Below are 18914 nucleotides of genomic sequence, written 5' to 3' on the forward strand. Positions count from 1 at the left end.
TTTTAAAAAGCAGCATCCCAGCAAAGACCTCTGGAGAACCCCACTATCTACCCTTCTCCTTTGAGAATACTGACCATTTCATCCTACTCTCTGTTTTCTATCTTTTAACCAGTTTTTAATCCACAATAGAACACTACCTTCTATTCCATGACTCTCCAATTTCCTCTGGAGTCTTTCATGAGGTTCTTTGTCAAATGCCTTTTGAAATCAAGATACACAGTATCAACCGGCTCACATTTATTCACATGTTTGTTCACCCCTTCAAAGAAATGTAGTAGATTGGTGAGACAAGATTTCCCTTCACTAAATCCATGTTGGCTTTGTCTCATTAATCCATGCTTTTGAATATGCTCTGTAATTTTGTTCTTTATAATAATCTCTACCATTTTGCCCGGCACCGACGTCAGGCTCACTGGTCTATAATTTCCCGGATCACCTCTGGAACCTTTTAAAAAAAAATTAGGATTACACTGGCCACCCTCCAATGTTCTGGTACCATGCTTGATTTTAAAGATAGACAATAGTTCTGCAATCAGTACTCAGGGATGAATACCATCCGGTCCAGAAGATTTGCTACTCTCCAATTTGTCAAATTGCATCATTACATCTTCCAGGTTTATAGATATTTCATTCAGTTTCTCTGACTCAGTTTTGAATACCATTTCTGGCACAGGTATCTCTCCCAAATATTCCTCGGTGAAGACCGAAGCAAAGAATTCATTTAATCATTCCGCTATGGCTTTGTCTTCCACAAGTGCCCCTTTTATCCCTTGGTTATCTAGCAGTCCAACCGATTCTTTTGCCGGCTTCTTTTAATATACCTAAAAAAATGTTTTACTATGTGTTTTTTGCCTCCACGTAATCTTTTTTTTTTTTTTTCCAAAGTCCCTCTTTGACTTCCTTATCAGCACTTTTTCATTTGACTTGCCATTCCTTATGCTATTTCTTATTATTTTCAATCGGGTCCATTTTCTGAAGAATTTTCTTTTAGCTCTAATAGCTTCCTTCACCACACTTTTTAACCATGCTAGCTGTCGTTTGGCCTTCCTTCCTCTTTTTTTAATACATGGAATATAACTGGCCTGGGCTTCCAGGATGGTATTTTCGAACAGCATCCAAGCCTGATGTAATTTTTTGACCTTCATAGCTGTTCCTCTTAAGTTTTTTTTGTTTGTTTGTTTGTTTGTTCACTGTTCTTATTTTATTATAGTCTCCTTTTTGAAAGTTAAATGCTAATGTATTGGATTTCCTGTGTGTATTTATTCCAAGGCCGATATAAAATCTGATCATATTATGATCACTGTTATTTATCAAGCGGCCCCAGCACCATTACATCCTGCACCAGATCATGCACTCCACTAAGGATTAGGTCAAGAAATTTTCCTCCTCTTGTTGGCTCTGATACCAGCTACTCCATAAAGCAGTCCTTGATTTCGTCAAGGAATTTTACCTCCCTAGCATGACCCGATGTTACATTTACCCAGTCAATATTGGGGGTAATTGAAATCACCCATTATTACTGTGTTCCCCAGTTTGTTAGCCTCCCTAATTTCTGATAACATTTCTACATCTGTCTGTTCATCCTGGCCAGGTGGACGATAGTACACTTCTATCACTATCCTTTTCCCCTTTACACGTGGAATTTCAGTCCATAGGGATTCCAAGATGTGTTCTGTTTCCTGCAGAATTTTCAGTCTTTTTGATTCAAGGCTCTCCTTAACATACAGTACTATCACTCCACCAATTCGATCCTCCCTGTCACTACAATGACAGTGTCCCACTGATTATCCTTCTTCCACCAGGTCTCGGAGGTGCCTATTATATCTAATTGTTCATTTAGTGCAATATATTCTTTTTTTTTTTTTAAATGTTTATTTATATTTATTGAACATACACAAATCGCACAGAAATAATTGTGAACAAACAGTATCGACACTTCCCTCTGCTACATCAACATTAGTTTTTGTTTTGTTTCCATTACTCTGTAATCCCCTTATATGCCCCTTACCCCCTCCCCCACCCTCTACCCCCTTCCTCCCACTTAGTTAATTGTCAAGGCAGGGTCCGGCTGCGCCGACCACTCAATATATGAGTCCCATATTCGATGATACACTACCAGGCGACCTTATCGCATCGCCGTTAGCTTAGACATTAGGTGAATGTAGTCCAGTTTCCTTATAACAGTCCTGAGTCCCGGCAGAGTTTGTTGTTTCCATGCCGCTGCTAGCACCAACTTGCCAGCCACCAATATCTGGGTAGCCAGCTGATACATATATTTTTTGGACCCCTGGGGTCGCATATGCAAAAGGCAAAAGTCCATTGTCATAGGAAAGTCTGATTTCGTTATGCTTATAATCAACCTCACCACTCCTGTCCAATACTGTTGAGCATGAGGACAGGCCCACCATATGTGAGCCATATCTCCCAACATTTCACATTGACGCCAACAGAGAGCCGACCCCCCTTTAAACATTTTAGCTAATCTCTGTGGTGTGTAATACCAACTATACAATATTTTGTAGCCATTTTCTACAAGAGCATTGGAAATTGACACCTTAAGCAACGAAACAAACACTCGTTCCCATACTGAGTATTCATGAGAGACCCCCAGTGATTAGTGCAATATATTCTAAGACTTCCATCTTATTTCTTAGGCTTTTGGCATTCGTATGTAGGGGGGAAGGGAAATGGGACTTGATATACAGCCGTTCTGAGGTTTTTGCAACTACATTCAAAGCGGTTTACATATATTCAGGTACTTATTTTGTACCAGGAGCAATGGAGGGTTAAGTGACTTGCAGTGGGAATCGAACTCAGTTCCCCAGGATTAAAGTCCACTGCACTAACCACTAGGCTACTCCTCCATGTAGACATTTCAAACTGTTTGTTGTTCCTATTTACATCCTGTTCAACTGTTGACAGTGATAATTTGCAATCTTTTAGTCTGCTTTTTACTTAGACACTTGGTCTTCTATGGTCTCTATTGCAACCTCGCTATCGGGATACGCTGTCTTCCCTGTTTTGGTGATACCTTTGAAAGATACCTTGTTCCGAACCTTGCACTTTTGAATGATTGTCCACCAAGCTTTCTGCTATCCCAACTTTATCTTCTCACTTAAGCAGCTAGCAGACTGAATATCACCACTAACCAGTTAAGCAACTGCTCTGTCTAAACTCCGCCCACAGACTGCTGTTTGGCTAGCTGGTTTGCAGATGGATTAGATTTAGCTCACACAAAGTGAGTTACTATACCCAAATGTTTTTTTTTCCAGTTCCCAGAGGGCTTGCAAGATCACAAGGAGCAGCAGTGGGATTTGAACCTGGCTTCCCTAGTTCTCAGCCCACTGCCCAAACCTTTAGCCTATAACTGTCTTATATAAGGTGAAATCTTCCAGATGGTCTCTCTGGGGTGCATCCTTAGGAGTGTGGCCAGGATAACTGGGCAGATTGGATAGATTAATTGATTCATTTTTCTCTGGTCATCTGCTATTCTATTGTGTATAATGGGGGGTCATACTGATTTCTAAGAATTGTACAAATTAAGCACACTTTTCAATTTGTAACCATATACTCTTCAATTGCATTTAATAAAACTTTAGCAAAGCAGGTCTGCCACAAAACACCTAGCTACCTGCCTGGGGTTACCCTTTGCCCACTTAGAGGGTGTATCCCCAGCATAGCTCAGGTCTGCCTGCACTTGCCACTTGTGCTCCACACTAGCACCCTCCTCCCACCGACTGGGTCACAATCGCTTCTAGGCGAGTCTTCCACTCTCAACTTATCCCCAGTGATTTCTAGGTTACTGGGACCAAACTCCCTGTGGTTCCACAGTTCCCAGAAAGCACTCGCAGACCCGACACACAAACCACTAGGATTTATTTTCAGACCAGACAGGCAGAGGCAGTGAACAATTGTTTATTGTCTTAAAAATATATTGAACAATGAACAAAAAATGTGCAATCACCGAAGAATAACAGGTAACTGAAATATGGATAAATTATAACACTAAACATCTGTTTTCTTTCTAAAAGTACCTGGGGACATATAACTGTTCACCGAGCCTCAGCAAAGAGATCCGTCTCTCTTTTCTCCATGGCTAAGACTGGGGTGGGGGGGGGGGGAACTGTAAAATCCAAATGAAAAGAGCTGGGCCAATTGGAGCCCAGTCAACAAGATTTAAAAGTATACTGCTCACAATACAGTAGATCACTTCTTCACTGAGTGAAACTAAAAGAGGGAGCATTCACTTTTCTATAACAGCTTTAACATAAAACATGCACCATGTGCTGGCCACTAGAAGAAATACAATTCAGGAATTAATTAAGGCAGGAAAATATCCAATACATTTTACAGGCTTAAAACACACTTTCTTTACAACATCAAATTAAAAAAAGAAAAAATGTAGATCATTGTTTGAAACATTGCAGATGTTTACATGATGAGATAATCACTGTATCATAAAGACTTTGAATCACTGTTTCCAAATGAATCTTAAACAAACTGAAAGAGGTCTTCAGGAGGAACATGACAAACCTTTCTATCTAACTGATTTGCCAGTGATACTGTAAAATGAGGCTTTGTGATTTCTTGATAGCTTTTCTCGAGAGAATTTGAATTCCATGTCCAAGAATGAGCTGGAGAATCACTTGGAACACACACTCATTATAATAGAAGCGCTCTCGCGGCAGCTACAGGACTGGCAGCGTAACGGGGGATTGGTGACTCATCTGGGACCTTCAGAGCAGAGAGAGACCTTCACTCAGACAGATGAGACTCATGCAACTCAGGTAAAAGAGACATACCAAAGCTCCTTGTAACTTTGGGAGCACATTAATGTCGTGCCACCATTAAGAAAGACACTATAACCTACTATCTGTTCCCTGGGTTCTGAAAGATTCTGTTTCCCTTTCCCTCCCCCTCCAATTGTAATGAAATGAAAAGTAAGTGCTTTATAAAGCAAACTTTATTGCAAGAAGTATTTTGCTCTCTTCTTTGTAATGTGCCATTTCTGAATGTATTGTAAACTTCCAGTATGGAAGATATGAGACATCTCTTTAGGCTGTCCAAAATCCCGTCTGAAAAAACTTCACTCTCCAAACTGCTACCATTTGCCTTCTCTGCCATACCCACCGTACAGATCATGTCTCGCTGCTGCTTCAACAACATCATTGGCTTCCCATGGAACAGCGAACTGTTTATAAAACACTGCTTCTTACTTTGTGTAGGCTACCCTGATTACTTATCATCCCTTACTATCTCTTATGCTCCTTCACCCTCCCTCTGTTCTCTAAATAATCATTGCCTTGTCTTCCCAAATCCCAAATGGGCAATTCTAGAATCTACCAGACACCGAGCTTTCTTTTTCGCTGCACACGCCAGACCTGAAGGTTTATTATCCTGATCCACAGGGATTTCTGCCTTACTTTATTTTTCTTTCTTTCTGATACTCAGGCTATTTCTGCTTTATATATTTTGCTTTGTTTCTTCGTATGATTGAGTCTACTCTTTCCTATCTGATATTGTAGTTCCTTTCAATCTTTGTTTTTGTTTTAATTTTTAGATTGTACACCGCCTTGGTCTGCCAGTCACAAAGGTGGTATAGAAAGTAAATAAAAATGAAATGATGAAATGTAAGGGGAAAGGGCCTATATTCTGTTTTGTTTTCTTTGAAGGAGGAAGTACATTCATTGTAGAATGTATCGTCACAAACTCTGCAGAATACATCTGTTTTAAGCTGTTCTGAGTGCTTTTTGGAAGACAGGGGCATATAGATGTCAAAAGAAAAGAAATTTTAAAATAAATGTTTAGAATGAATGCCCATATTTAATCTCATCTGGCTAATCCTATATATGCATGTGCAAAACACTTTGTAGGAGAAGTACCACTACAATCTGTATGTTAAAGCCGTAGAAAAAATTAATTCACTGCAAAATTCCAAGCAGGATGAGGAAAGACTGAAAAAAGAACTGCAAACGGCATTTGAGAGCTTGGTAAGTACAGCTTCAGAGGTGAAGGGAGGAGTGATGTCAGTTGTGATCTGTATATAGCAAGCGGTGTAAGTTCAATTGAGGGGCCCCCAGGCAAAATTTTGCTTGGGGTCCACCATGGGAGTGGGGAGGGAGAAGAAGACTTCCATTCCGTCTGTTCACCTCATCTTGCCTTGCCTATAAGCATGGCAGAGTATAGCAAAGGTTACTTACTTTTAAATAGAGCTGAACTGAAACTCTTCTCCCCCCCCCCAATCCCCCTCTCGCCACACACCCCCACCACCAGAAGAAGTCATGATGGTCTAGCAGCCTTTTTGGGGCAGGAGCAGTCTCCAATTGCTCCTACTCAGGCTAGCCACACTCAAAATGGCTGTCACAACCTCCCAAGGCAGCCATTTTGACTGCAGAGCTGGCATGGGCAGGAGCGACTTGGGCTTCTAACTTAAGGCCCAGGGAGGGCCTATGGGTAGTGGGAGGGTGGAGCTTGTGTTTGGGGAGGCTGGGTGGCTTAGAGGGACATGCCTTCTGGTGGGGGTGGGGGTCGAGGAGCGACAGTTTCAGCTGAAAGGTTTCATCCAAAACCAAAAACCCCAGTTTCGGTTGCCTTCTACTTTTAAATAAGTTACTGAACTACCTCCCTTCGGCTTTCTCCAGTGAAAGTATTTCAGCCCTACCTCGAACAGCTGAAGGAGCTCATAAGCTTCTTGCCTCCCACTCCCATTTCTTGACAACAGCTGCATGATTTCACTGCTGCTGTTGTGAGGGTTTGGCTTGCAAGTGGGAGGTGAGGAGTTTGTATGGTTTTCGGGTGGTGAGGGGGGAGACTTAGGGCTGAAGTACTTCTATTGAAAAAAGAGGGTAGTAGCATAACAATTTATTTAAAATTAAATTCAAATCATTTTTGATAGCTCTGCATCTATCACCGCAGTGTGGGCTTGCTGGCCTCTTGACTGGCTCCTCCCAGATTGTGGGGGCTGCTTGGTCAGATTTCTACTACTGCTGTATAGTAACATCTTTGGAAACTATCTGGTCAATATTCAGCTGACGATGGTCAGTATTTTTTTTTTTTTTAGCACTGACTGTGGCCAGCCAAATTAAACCCAGATATTCAGTGTCAGCCATGTCCAAGCACTGGCATTGAATATCCAGGTCTGACTGGACAGTTGCTGGCCACTAGGATATTTGCAAATTCTGGCTAAATATCGCCAGGGACCTACATAAGGGGGTTATGTCTTTCCCCTCCACATGATCCCAACATGTTCGATTCCCTCCGCCTGACCCCCTCCAACTTGTGCAATTCCTCTAACAGAACACCCCATGCCTATCTTCACATCATAGTAACATAGTAAATGATGGCAGATAAAGACCTGTATGGTCCGTCCAGTCTGCCCAACAAGATAAACTCATTTTACATGGTATGTGATACTTCATATGTATACCCAAGTTTGATTTGTCCTTGCCTTTCTCAGGGCACAGACCATATCTCCTTGCCTTTCTCAGGGCACAGACCTCAGAGAAGAGGACATTTCTCTGGTACATCCCTGGTGGTCAGGCAAAAGTGAACCCTAATCGCTGCTGCCCCCTGCCTGCTCTAGTGGAAAAATGGCCACGGCCTCTTGCAGGGGACAGCCTTCCATATAACGGCCCTCAAAAACAGACAGTGGAGGAGTGGTCTGAGAGCAGAGATGAGAAGGAGCTGGGAGTTTTGCAGGTGCAAGCCCTTGTATGGAAGGCTGACCCCTAGAGGTAGTACCATAATACTACCACTAGATGTCATGGCCACCATTTTTCCATGATTTTGGCTCACCATTCCTTGTCGATCACCCCTTAGACCACTAGGGATGTGAAAGTAGACCCCAGGGGACCTCCTAGGTTTGGGGAGGGGGTTTTTGGATGAGAGGATCTCACATGTTGGAGTCTCCAGAGAAGCACACAGGCTGCTACCTGATGGTAATGTGGGTGTCTGTGGGTATTTTGTACTGGCACTCGCATAAGTAAGCAACCAAGGACAGCCTTTTATGCAGTCCCATTTGGTCACTTTCTATGCGCCACTGGCAGTGAATATTGCTGGCACCTGCATAACTTCTGGCTCCTCCTGGACTGCCCAGTTTTGAGATGGCCAGATAGTGTTGCTGAATATCGGTTGGAGCCTCTCCTGCCTGTTTAATCCTTTTGAATGTCGGGCTCTACAGTTTTATAGAATATGATGATATTAGACCAGTGGTTCTCCACCTTTTTCAGTCTGGATACACTTGACGGATGATACTTGTATACATGACACACCTGCGTTCATGACCCTTATGGACCTTTGGTCTGATACAGTATGGCAGTTCTTATGAATTAAATTTAAACATTCTCTGCATCCACAAAAACCCTATCTCTCCCCCCTCCCCCCAACAGGTGAAAATCTGAATTTGCACGCACTATAGCACTAATTTCTATGATTCAAGCGTGAACCCAGCCTAAGAATAGGAAGACCTACAAATATTACACGGGGTCCTAAAACACCAATAAACCTACCACTGGCAAAACAGTGGGACTGTGAAACTGCTACAGAGTTCTACACAGAAATTACATGCAAACAGAATATCACACCTCGATCGCTCACAATACAGAACAAGGGATGAAAAATTAGAAATATAAAGACAAAAATTGAACTGAGAACCCCAAGAAGTCAAACTAGGTAGGTACCACAACATGAGAGAAATAAAAAACAGACATGCATTTCATCCTGTATTGAACAAGGTACAAAGACGTTTGTGATGCACATTTCCCTTTTTCTACTTTTGTCTAGGCATTTTTATTTTTCAAAGCACACTGGTCCCAGTTTTTCTTTTCTGCTTTCCTGTCTGTCTTCTGCTCTCTTTCCAGTGGGTGCTGTCCATATGCCCTTTTCTCCACTTTCCTCCTCTTCCACCATTCCCTCGCTACAACTGTCTGACATATTTTCTCTGTCTCTTTTTGTTTTTCTGTCTGCTTGCTCAGATTTCACCCTTATTCTTCAGTCCTCTACCGATATTTCACTTACCTATCAACATTCCATTTCCTCCTGTCACGTACTAGCTCTCCTGTCCCTCTCCTTCCCTGGCATTCTGTTCCCTTCTCTTTCACCCACTCCTCATTACTACACTTCTACCCTCCTGTACTCACCATCTTCTTCTCACTCATCTCCTTGACAACCTGTCTCCCACATGGTTCCATCATACCCAGTATCTCCCCTCCCTCTCCTTCAGCTCCCTGTCCAGCCCCTCTCCCTTCTCCTTAATTGTCCAGCAGCAGCACTAACCCGATGTCTGGGTCAATTTGGAGCTTTTCTCTGCCGTTGCCTGCCCCGCTGACGCAACTTCCTGTTTACACCTGGGTGGAACCTACAAGAGAAAAAGCTCTGGGTCAGGCCAGGCATCGTGTTAGCACTGCTGCTGCCAGACAAGTAATGAAGTTTGAAGGTGGGAGAATGAGGAAGAAGTACTAGACTTGCGAGGGGGAGCTGTGAGAAAGAGGTGTTAGACTCACGGGAGGGGGGGGGGGGGAGTTGAGAAAGATGCTGCAACCTTTGGAAATAAATGGGAAAAGAAAACAGACAATGACCGCATGCCATTGGAGCCACTGCTCTGCCTGTGTACTGGCCCCACACAAGACACCTGTTTGTTCAGAACTAATTAATTAAACTAAGGTGCATGAAGAGGAGTTGGCTTATGTAATGTTCCTATTTGTTTTCCTCTCAGATTTTCTATCACTTTGAGTGAGTAGATGAGCATTTACATTCCCACACTTAAACTAACACCAGCTCCCCCTTATCTTTTACTAGTCTATGGAACCTCTTCCCACTACCCTCTATTTTTTTCCAAGTATGTTTAAACTCAATCTTCCATATACCTTTGACCAGTCCAAATGTGTGGATTTAATGCTCCTCTACCACCAGATGAAGACATAGAATTAGTCTGATGGCACATTGTGCAAGAGAGGTCTCTATCTTTCTATACCTGGATGATATTCTTGTTGGTCTCTGTATCTTTCTATATTGTTTATTTACTATACCGTTACTTATTGCATTGGCAAAGCAGAACAGTTTACATTGTAAAATATACATTTGGAACACAACATACAAATAAGAAATCCAGTAATTGATAGGAAAGCACAGCAAAACAGAAACATCCATACTAAAGAAGTGAGTGGACAAAATATAATACCATTCATACTAAAAACTGAGATTATAATGCTGCTTATTGAAATAGCACATTATGTCTGTGTTTCCCTTTATCATGCGATGTGTTCAAAACATACTCTGGGAAAAAGTAAGTTTTTAAGGCTTTACGGAAGCGGGTATATGATTCTACTAATCTATTATCTGTAAGTGACCGGAGTGTGATAATCAATGTGATGTAACCTTGTTCCAGTCTAGAATGTACTTCACTTAGAAGGGAAGTCAGAACCGGGATAAACATAAAGGAATCCTGTTCAGAAGGAATGGATCCTAAGGAGCTTAGCCGAGATTGGGTGGCAGAGCCGGTGGCGGGAGGTGGAGATGGTGCTGGGCAGACTTATACGGTCTGTGCCAGAGCCGGTGGTGGGAGGCGGGGATAGTGCTGGGCAGACTTATACGGTCGTGGCCCTGAAAAGGACAGGTACAAATCAAGGTAAGGTATACACAAAAAGTAGCACATGTGAGTTTATCTTGTTGGGCAGACTGGATGGACCGTGCAGGTCTTTTTCTGCCGTCATCTACTATGTTACTATGTCTCTGTACTATGGCCTTTCCTAAAACCTGATTATCTGGATGATAGTCTTCAAGGTGCCAGGATATATGGCCACTTCATTTCACATTTTAGCTTCAGCAATACTTTGAATGCAACCTCTTTAGTAGCACTTGAAGCTCCAATATAATTCTTTACAGGCAGAATTTGTTATACTGCTATTCTAATTAAATATCAAAGTAGTTTTACAATATCTAAAAGTTACAGAAAGAATCATAAGTTTAGGGTTCAGTACTCAACAAAGACCAAAGGACAGGTTTAACAAATGGAAAGAAATGTATAGTGCAACAATTCAAGCCAGAGGACAAACATATAACTGTGACACATGAGGAGAACAGCATCTGCAAAGACTAGAAACCCTGAGCTTTATTTCTTAGGGTTCTAAGAGAGATCAAGGTTTGAGCAAAAAGCTATGGGGCTCATTTTCAAAGCACTTAGCCTTCCAAAGTTCCATAGGTTTCTATGGAACTTTGGAAGGCTAAGTGCTTTGAAAATATATGTCTTCACACCTATTTTGAATTTCTTATGCAAACTTTCTTGATATTTATCTCTAATGGCAGTGAATTCCATAATGGATAAGCATGGGTTTTTTGTGTGTGTATTGTGTTTTTTCTTACAGAAATCACTATATGATACATCGCTCAGCACCTTTGAGTCTGCAGAAAAAATCTATCGGATGACCCAGGAGGCAAAAAAAGCAATGAGCCAAGATGTAAGTTACCAGCAACTGTGGTGGTACATGGGGTTATATATTATCCTGTTTGAGAGCATAGACACACATTTAATATTAAATTATTAATTTTAACTACATATAGCAAGAAAATTTTACATAATTGGCTGCAGAGTTTCCATTAGAATAATTCAGTAAGCACTGTGTTGCACTCCGATGCACACTGTATGTAGGTGTATAATCACACTTCCTGGATGCTGAAAGCTGTAACGGACATGAATTTATTCTATTATCAGTTCATAGCCCTGCTATTCTGAAGTTCACAGATAAGTGTATAAGTTATTAGTTGCAGAAACTCAAATGCTGAAAATGGGTCATGAAAATATGGCAAACAACTCAGAAACAAATGACAAGTTTGTACCACTCCTGTGGCTATATGAAAGCAACTCGATGCCAGAATTATAGAGGGCATTTTTCAAAAGTGTGCAAAGAGGTAGAAATTTATATTTACCCAAGAACTTTGTACCAGTTAATAAACGGAAATATTTTTCCTTTGATAATTGCCCAGGAAAAGGTTCTACAAGTATTGTTTCTTTGGAAAATAACTGTAACCTGTATAGTTTTGAAAATTCAAAAGTATGCTGTAATAGCATGTAAGAGTAGCCTGGTTTGGGGGCCTGTGGTGAAGCTCTTTCAGATGCCCAGAACAGAAGAAAAGTTTTTATTTGATACAGAACAAGGAAATGCTTCCTAGACTGGGCTTTTTCCCCTTGCTCTGGCCATGGGGTTTTGACTTGCTTCCTTGGGCTTTCTTCCCAACTTCAGGCTCCCCAGCTACGCCCTATTAAATTGGGATGAGCTTTTCCTTAAGGAGAACTAGGGATTCCTTTTTTATCTCTTAACTAATATTAGTGTATACTAATGCATGTAGTAAGGGAAATAGTTTTGGATCTAGAGACTACTACTACTACTACTTAACATTTCTAGAGCGCTACTAGGGTTACGCAGCGCTGTACAATTTAACAAAGAGAGACAGTCCCTGCTCAAAGAGCTTACAATCTAATAGACAAGTGAACGGTCGGTCCGATAGGGGCAGTCAAATTGGGGCAGTCTGGATTCACTGAACGGTAAGGGTTAGGTGCCGAACGCAGCATTGAAGAGGTGGGCTTTAAGCAAAGACTTGAAGACGGGCAGGGAGGGGGCTTGGCGTAAGGGTTCAGGAAGGTTGTTCCAAGCATAGGGTGAGGCGAGGCAGAATGAGCGGAGCCTGGAGTTGGCGGTGGTGGAGAAGGGTACTGAGAGGAGGGATTTATCCTGTGAACGGAGGTTACGGGCGGGAACGTAAGGGGAGATGAGGGTAGAGAGGTAGTGAGGGGCAGCAGACTGAGTGCATTTGTAGGTAAGAAGGAGACTGTGATTGAATAAGCTGATTTAGATTTAGTGGCAGTCATGGATACATGGTTCACAGAGAACCATGACTGGGATATAGTTATACCGGACATGGCCGGTCTTAGCAATTGCTGGGTCCTGTGCAGACGTAGTTCAGTGGGCCCCTCTACATACCTACCCTCGTCCGCCACCATAAACCATAATTTATCAGAGTTTAAAAGAGTTTAGAGCTCTCAGAACCCCACCATTTCAGTGATTTTTTTTTTTTTTTTGTATCCTGTCAGCTGCCGAGCCCAGAGCCTCCTCGCTGCTGCATCCCGCCCTTTCAGAAGCAGGAAGTGAAATCAAAAGGGGGCGGGTTGCAGCAGCGAGGAGGTTCTGGGCTCTGTAACTGACGAGATATGAAAATCGCTGTCGCTGCCAGATGCTCTGTACTGAAATGTGGATACACATTAAGATACGGAGCAGGGAGTTGTTCCGAGATAGACGGACAGAACGTGCCAGAGATGCAGGGCCCCTAGGAGCGCGGGGCCATGTGCAACCACCCCTGTCACCCCTGCCTAAGACCAGCCCTGATGCTGGGCTATAATCTATTGAGGAAAGACAGGGTAGGAAGAAAGGGAGGGGGAGGGGCTTTGTGTTAAAGATAATATTAAAGCCACACAATTGCAGGACCTGCAGGATAAGGAAGAAGCACTGTGGGTCAGTCTGGAAAGAGGGAATGCACGTACTCATAAATCAGATATTACACTTCCCTTTACCCAGTATCACTGGTTGCCTGTATTCTATCATGTTCAGTTTAAGATTCTCATTCATAAAGTTCTGCATTCTGGCATCTCTCCCTATCTTTTATTGTTGGTTGTTCCCTATGTCCCCCCTCCCCAAGATTTCTTTGTTCTGGGTTTCTGCCAGGTACTTGTGACCTGGATTGGCCATTGTTAGAAATCAGATAGTTGGCTGGATGGACTATTGGTCTGACCCAGTATGGCTATTCTTACATTCTAATGACTGCCATTTTCATATTCCATCAAGTGGTGACTCAATTCTACTAGACAGTCTGCCTTTTAATGTACTGCTCCATTGTTGTGGAATGCCCTTCCATCCTCTCTCTGTCTCGAGCTTTCATTTGCAAAGACTGCACTGAAGACCCATCTATTCAGGTTGGCCTTTGGGGATGGGGCGGGAAGCGCTCTGGTAACAAGAAAGTCTTTAACCCCAGTGCCTGATTGATACTGTTTGAATACTTGCTTTTTGATGTGACCATTCTGTTTGTATATTTCCTGCTTACTTTCCATTTATGTAAGTTGGAGTCCTTTCTGTTTTCCTTATTAATTTGTACACCACCTTGTTATGCATCAGGAAAGGCAATATAGGGGCTCATTTTCAAAGCACTTAGCCTCCCAAAGTTCCATAGGTTTCCAAAGAAACCTGTGGAACTTAGCCTCCCATAGTGCTTTGAAAATATGCCTCATAGTAAACCATTAAAATTAAGCTAAAAAAAGATTTTCATTTGCTGTGTTGTGCAGAATTTGGTCTATAAAGAATCTTCTTTTAGTGCAGAAATTCAACATTCTTATCCATTCACCAGTCATTTCCGGAATCAATTATTGTAATATATTTTGTAGTGGGCTCCCTGGAGTACTGCTTTGTTGGCTTTAGCTTATTCAGAGTACAGCTGTTAAAATTACTGAAAGGGATTGTAAATGTGATTGAGTTTCACCCTATCTAGTAGCACCACATTAGCTACCTGTACCATATCATATTAACTACAAGATTTTGGTTTTGTCCCATTGAGCATTCCATTTGACATGGCCAGTCTGTTTGGCTAACTGTCTGATTCCCTTCTGTCCCTCATGTGATCTCAGGACCTCACAAGCTTTTTAGCTTTCAGTTCTCCCCTTCCCCACCTTGAATTCATTTCAAAAGCATCCATCAGCATGTGTTTGCATTTTCAGATCCTTCACTTTGGAACATACTTCCTTTTTATTTACACATATACTCTTCAGGTAGAACAAATGACAGGCAAACATTCAGAATATGCACAAAACTCTCTAATAAATGAAAGATAAGGAAAAAGCCTCAGAACCTTATCCTGGCCGTCTTCCAAACAGTGCAACGGGGATTTGGTAACTTCATCAGCATAAAAAAACCTTCTCTCTTCAAAATCAAAGTGCTCTGTGGAATGCAAATTCTCAGAAAGAACTTTACAATAAAGAGACTTATCTGCAAGAAGACGAGTTCCAGTCCAACTGACAATGGCCAGCATTTCGCATTAAAGCTGCCTCGGAGTTCTTCCGGACTAAACCAAACTAAAAAGAAAACAAAAATCAGAAACTCCTCCTGAACTGTTCACAAAACCAAATTAACCACTGAATACCTTTCTCAATCGAGTGCAATATCATTTCATTCAAAACCACCTTCACAAAGATGGCCGAGGGATGCCAATGAGTGTCTTACTACTACTACTACTTAACATTTCTAAAGCGCTACTAGGGTTACGCAGCGCTGTACAATTTAACAAAGAAGGACATTCTTTGTAAGCTCAAAGGAGCTTACAATCTAAAGGACAAAATGTCAAGCTGGGCAGTCTAGATTTCCTGAGTAGAGGTAAAAGGCGACATTGAAGAGGTGGGCTTTGAGCGAGGATTTGAAGATGGGCAGGGAGGGGGCTTGGCGTATGGGCTCAGGGAGTTTATTCCGAGCATTGGGTGAGGCGAGGCAGAAAGGGCGGAGCCTGGAGTTGGCGGTGGTGGAGAAGGGTGCTGAGAGGAGGGATTTGTCCTGTGAGCGGAGGTTTCGGGTAGGAACGTAAGGGGAGATGAGGGTAGAGAGGTAATGCAGATCGAGTGCATTTGTAAGTTAGTAGGAGAAGCTTGAACTGTATGCTGTACCTGATCGGAAGCCAGTGAAGTGACTTGAGGAGAGGGGTGATATGAGCATATCGGTCCAGACGGAAGATAAGATGGCGCAGCAGAGTTCTGAACGGATTGAAGGGGGGATAGATGGCTAAGTGGGAGGAGTAGGTTGCAGTAGTCTTAACTAGCTTCATCCAATGTAATATCCTATCTAACTAAAAATGTTTCTTAACTGTTCCCGCTTAATAAACAGCGTCATCAATCAGTTACAGCCTCAGTAATATGATCTATCACACAACATTGTAATTGCCTGAAAACGTGATTTCTTTCCAAACAATGTTCCAGTAATGGAGCTTGCAATTTATTACATTTCAAGCAACTCTTTTATGTTCCATTAAACGAGTTTTGTATTAATAAGAGGTCTGTCATATTAAATAAAAGGACAAGGACATATTTATTTATTTATCACATTTGTATCCCACATTTTCCCACCTATTTGCAGGCTCATTGTGACTTATATAATACTGTAAAGGCGGTTGCCAGTTTGGTAGATATACAAATACAAAATAGTGTAGTAAACAATGAGGATCATGTGTTTTAAGCACAAAGGGGTAAAAGGTAGGGAGGGTTATAAGTGTCCAATACGGTCCTTGGATGTGTTGTGTTGCAGGATGTAGGCATTTATGTTGGATCCGTGGGGTATGCCTTTTTGAACAAGTTGGATTTTAGTGATTTTCTGAAGTTAAGATGGTTGTGTATTGTTTTCACAGCTTTTGGCAGTGCATTCCATAGTTGTGTACTTAAATAGAAGAAGCTGGATGCATAGGTCGATTTATATTTGAGACCATTACAATTTGGGTTGTGTAGATATAATCATATACACTACAAAAGAGGAAGTACAATATGTTGTAATTTTCGTTATATGTTATAATTTTGTTAAAACTTGATGAGATCACAGCAGTTCAAGAAGTTATTTTTTTTGTTAACTTTGATTGAAATCCTTATATACCATCATTCCTTAGGAGGAGGCTTTAGAGATTGTCACTGAAGTTTTGGATTATGATGCTGACACCAGAAGAATACCAACTGCATTTCTACGGGAACTATTATCTCTGGCAATGCATAAAATCTATTTAAGGTATCGAGATATTTTCAATAGATCTCTGGTGTAACCGTGGGGGCCACTATTATGGCTCCTTCTGTGGTGAATCTTTTTATGCAAAAATTTGAAGAAACGTGACTTTCATCTAATTCTTTTAGTCCTTATATCAAAATATGGCTATGATCTATTGATGATATCTTTGTAGTGTGGACTGGCTCTGAAAAGGCTTTATTGGAATCTCATAAATGGTTGGATTCACATCATATCACTGTTAGATTTACTATTTCCTATCATCCTACTTGCATATCTTTTTTTTTGGACGTGGAGGTCGTGAAGAATGGAGATAATTTTGAAAACAGTTTTTAGGAAACACGTTCTTGGAACATTCCAGCAATCATCCAGTAATACTACGACAGTAGTTTATCATTTTTCCAATTTGCACGTTACAACTGGATCTGCAGCAATATTGATGACTTCAAAGGCTTACAATTTACAAGAGTGCTTGAGTGTGAGAGGTTATCCTCATCAGGTATTACGGCATGCTTATAAACGCACGGTTTTTGAACAGAGACCTTTTATTTCTACCTTGAGATAAAACTGATGTGGATCATGCTCTTTATTTGTCCTACAGTATACACCAAGAACTGCAAAGATTCTGCATATACTCAAGAGATATTGGTGCATCCTTGAAACTGTTCTGGCCTTTCAGGACTTTTCTTTTTGAGAATGGCTTATAGCCGACAACCTATCTGAAAAGAATTATTGAGTCCATATGATGTTCATAAAGTACCTAAGTTTGTTGCACCTTTATGGTATCATTGGAGATGTCAGGAATGTAGTATTTGTAGTGTTACTATGGAATTTGATGGATTTGAAGATCCTATCTATATATATAAAAGGCAACCCCAACGTTCTGAAGCCTCCACGGAAGTTGAGGCGCCCGAGATATCCGGTGTGCCCTGGAGTGTGTGCACCGCCCTCGTGTCAAAACGTCATGACGTCGAGGGCAGAGCTATTGACACTCGAGGGCCGAAACGGCCCACACAGCGAACAAGGCAAGTAGCTTCGAGGGACGGAGGGAGGGGGCCCCTTGCTAGCGCCCGTTTCATTCCGCTCAGAAACGGGCATTTTTTCCTAGTTTCTTATAAGAGGTTTAAATTACAATATATAACAAACTGTACTTCCTCTTTTGTAGTGTATATGATTATATGTCCTTGTCCTTTAGTTTACATTGGACAGACTTCTCATTCATTTAAAACTATTTAATGGAACATAAGAGTTGTTTGAAATGTAATAAATAAGCTCTGTTAGTGCAACATTTTTTAGAGAGAAATCACATTTTCAGTCAATTACAATGTTGTGTGATCATGTTACTGAGACTGTTACTGATCGATGATGCTGTTTATTACAGCAGGAACAATTTTAGATTTAGTGGAATGCTTTCTATTACATTTTCTGACTTTTCTTTTTTCCTGAAGCAGTTTTTTAGTGTCCTGTTAGATAGGATAGGACTTTGGATGAAGCTAGTTAAGACACTCATTGGCATCCCTCGGCCATCTTTGTGAAGGTGGTTTTGAATGAAATGCTATTGCACTCGATTGAGAGAGGTATTCAGTGGTTAATTTGGTTTTGTGGACAGTTCAGGAGGAATTTCTGATTTCATGTTTCGTTTAGTCCGGAAGTACTCCGAGGCAGCTTTAATGCGAAATGCTGGCCATCGTCGGTTGGACTGGAACCCGTCTTCTTGCAGATAAGTCTCCTTATTGTAAAGTTCCTTTTGAGAATTTGCATTGCACTGAGCGCTTTGGTTTTGAAGACAGAAGGTTTTTATGTCAATGAAGTTATCAAATCGCCGTTGCATTGTTTGGAAGACAGCCGGGGTAAGGTTCTGAGGCTTTTTCCTTATCTTTCATTTATTAAAGTCTTGTAGAGTCTCCTGCATATTTTGAATGTTTGCCTGTCATTTGTTCTACCTGAAGAGTATATTTTGATTTATTTGTGGGTTCTCTTCTATTCTATGATTAGGGTTATACTAGTATAGTAGTCCATTTTATTTACAACAGAAACGGTCTTTTTTAAATTTAAGGAGAACCTGGAAACATGTTTTGTTTTTTGGTCAGACAGTTACATAAGTAATGATGGGGAGACTCTGGGAGC

The 18914-nt window shown here is 41.5% G+C and overlaps 1 protein-coding gene across 1 annotated transcript in view; it reads left to right on the forward strand.

Moving 5' to 3' along the window:
- The window catches only part of SPAG5 (sperm associated antigen 5), a 74291-nt gene that overhangs the window by 3136 nt on the left and 52241 nt on the right, over window positions 1-18914 (forward strand). The window contains exons 2-4 of the mRNA XM_030222216.1: window positions 4595-4787; window positions 5874-5990; window positions 11361-11453. Coding sequence (XP_030078076.1) covers window positions 4595-4787; window positions 5874-5990; window positions 11361-11453 — 403 coding nt within the window. The remainder of the gene's footprint in view (window positions 1-4594; window positions 4788-5873; window positions 5991-11360; window positions 11454-18914) is intronic.

Source organism: Microcaecilia unicolor, chromosome 13 (assembly GCF_901765095.1).
Source record: "Microcaecilia unicolor chromosome 13, aMicUni1.1, whole genome shotgun sequence".
Lineage (NCBI taxonomy): Eukaryota > Metazoa > Chordata > Amphibia > Gymnophiona > Siphonopidae > Microcaecilia > Microcaecilia unicolor.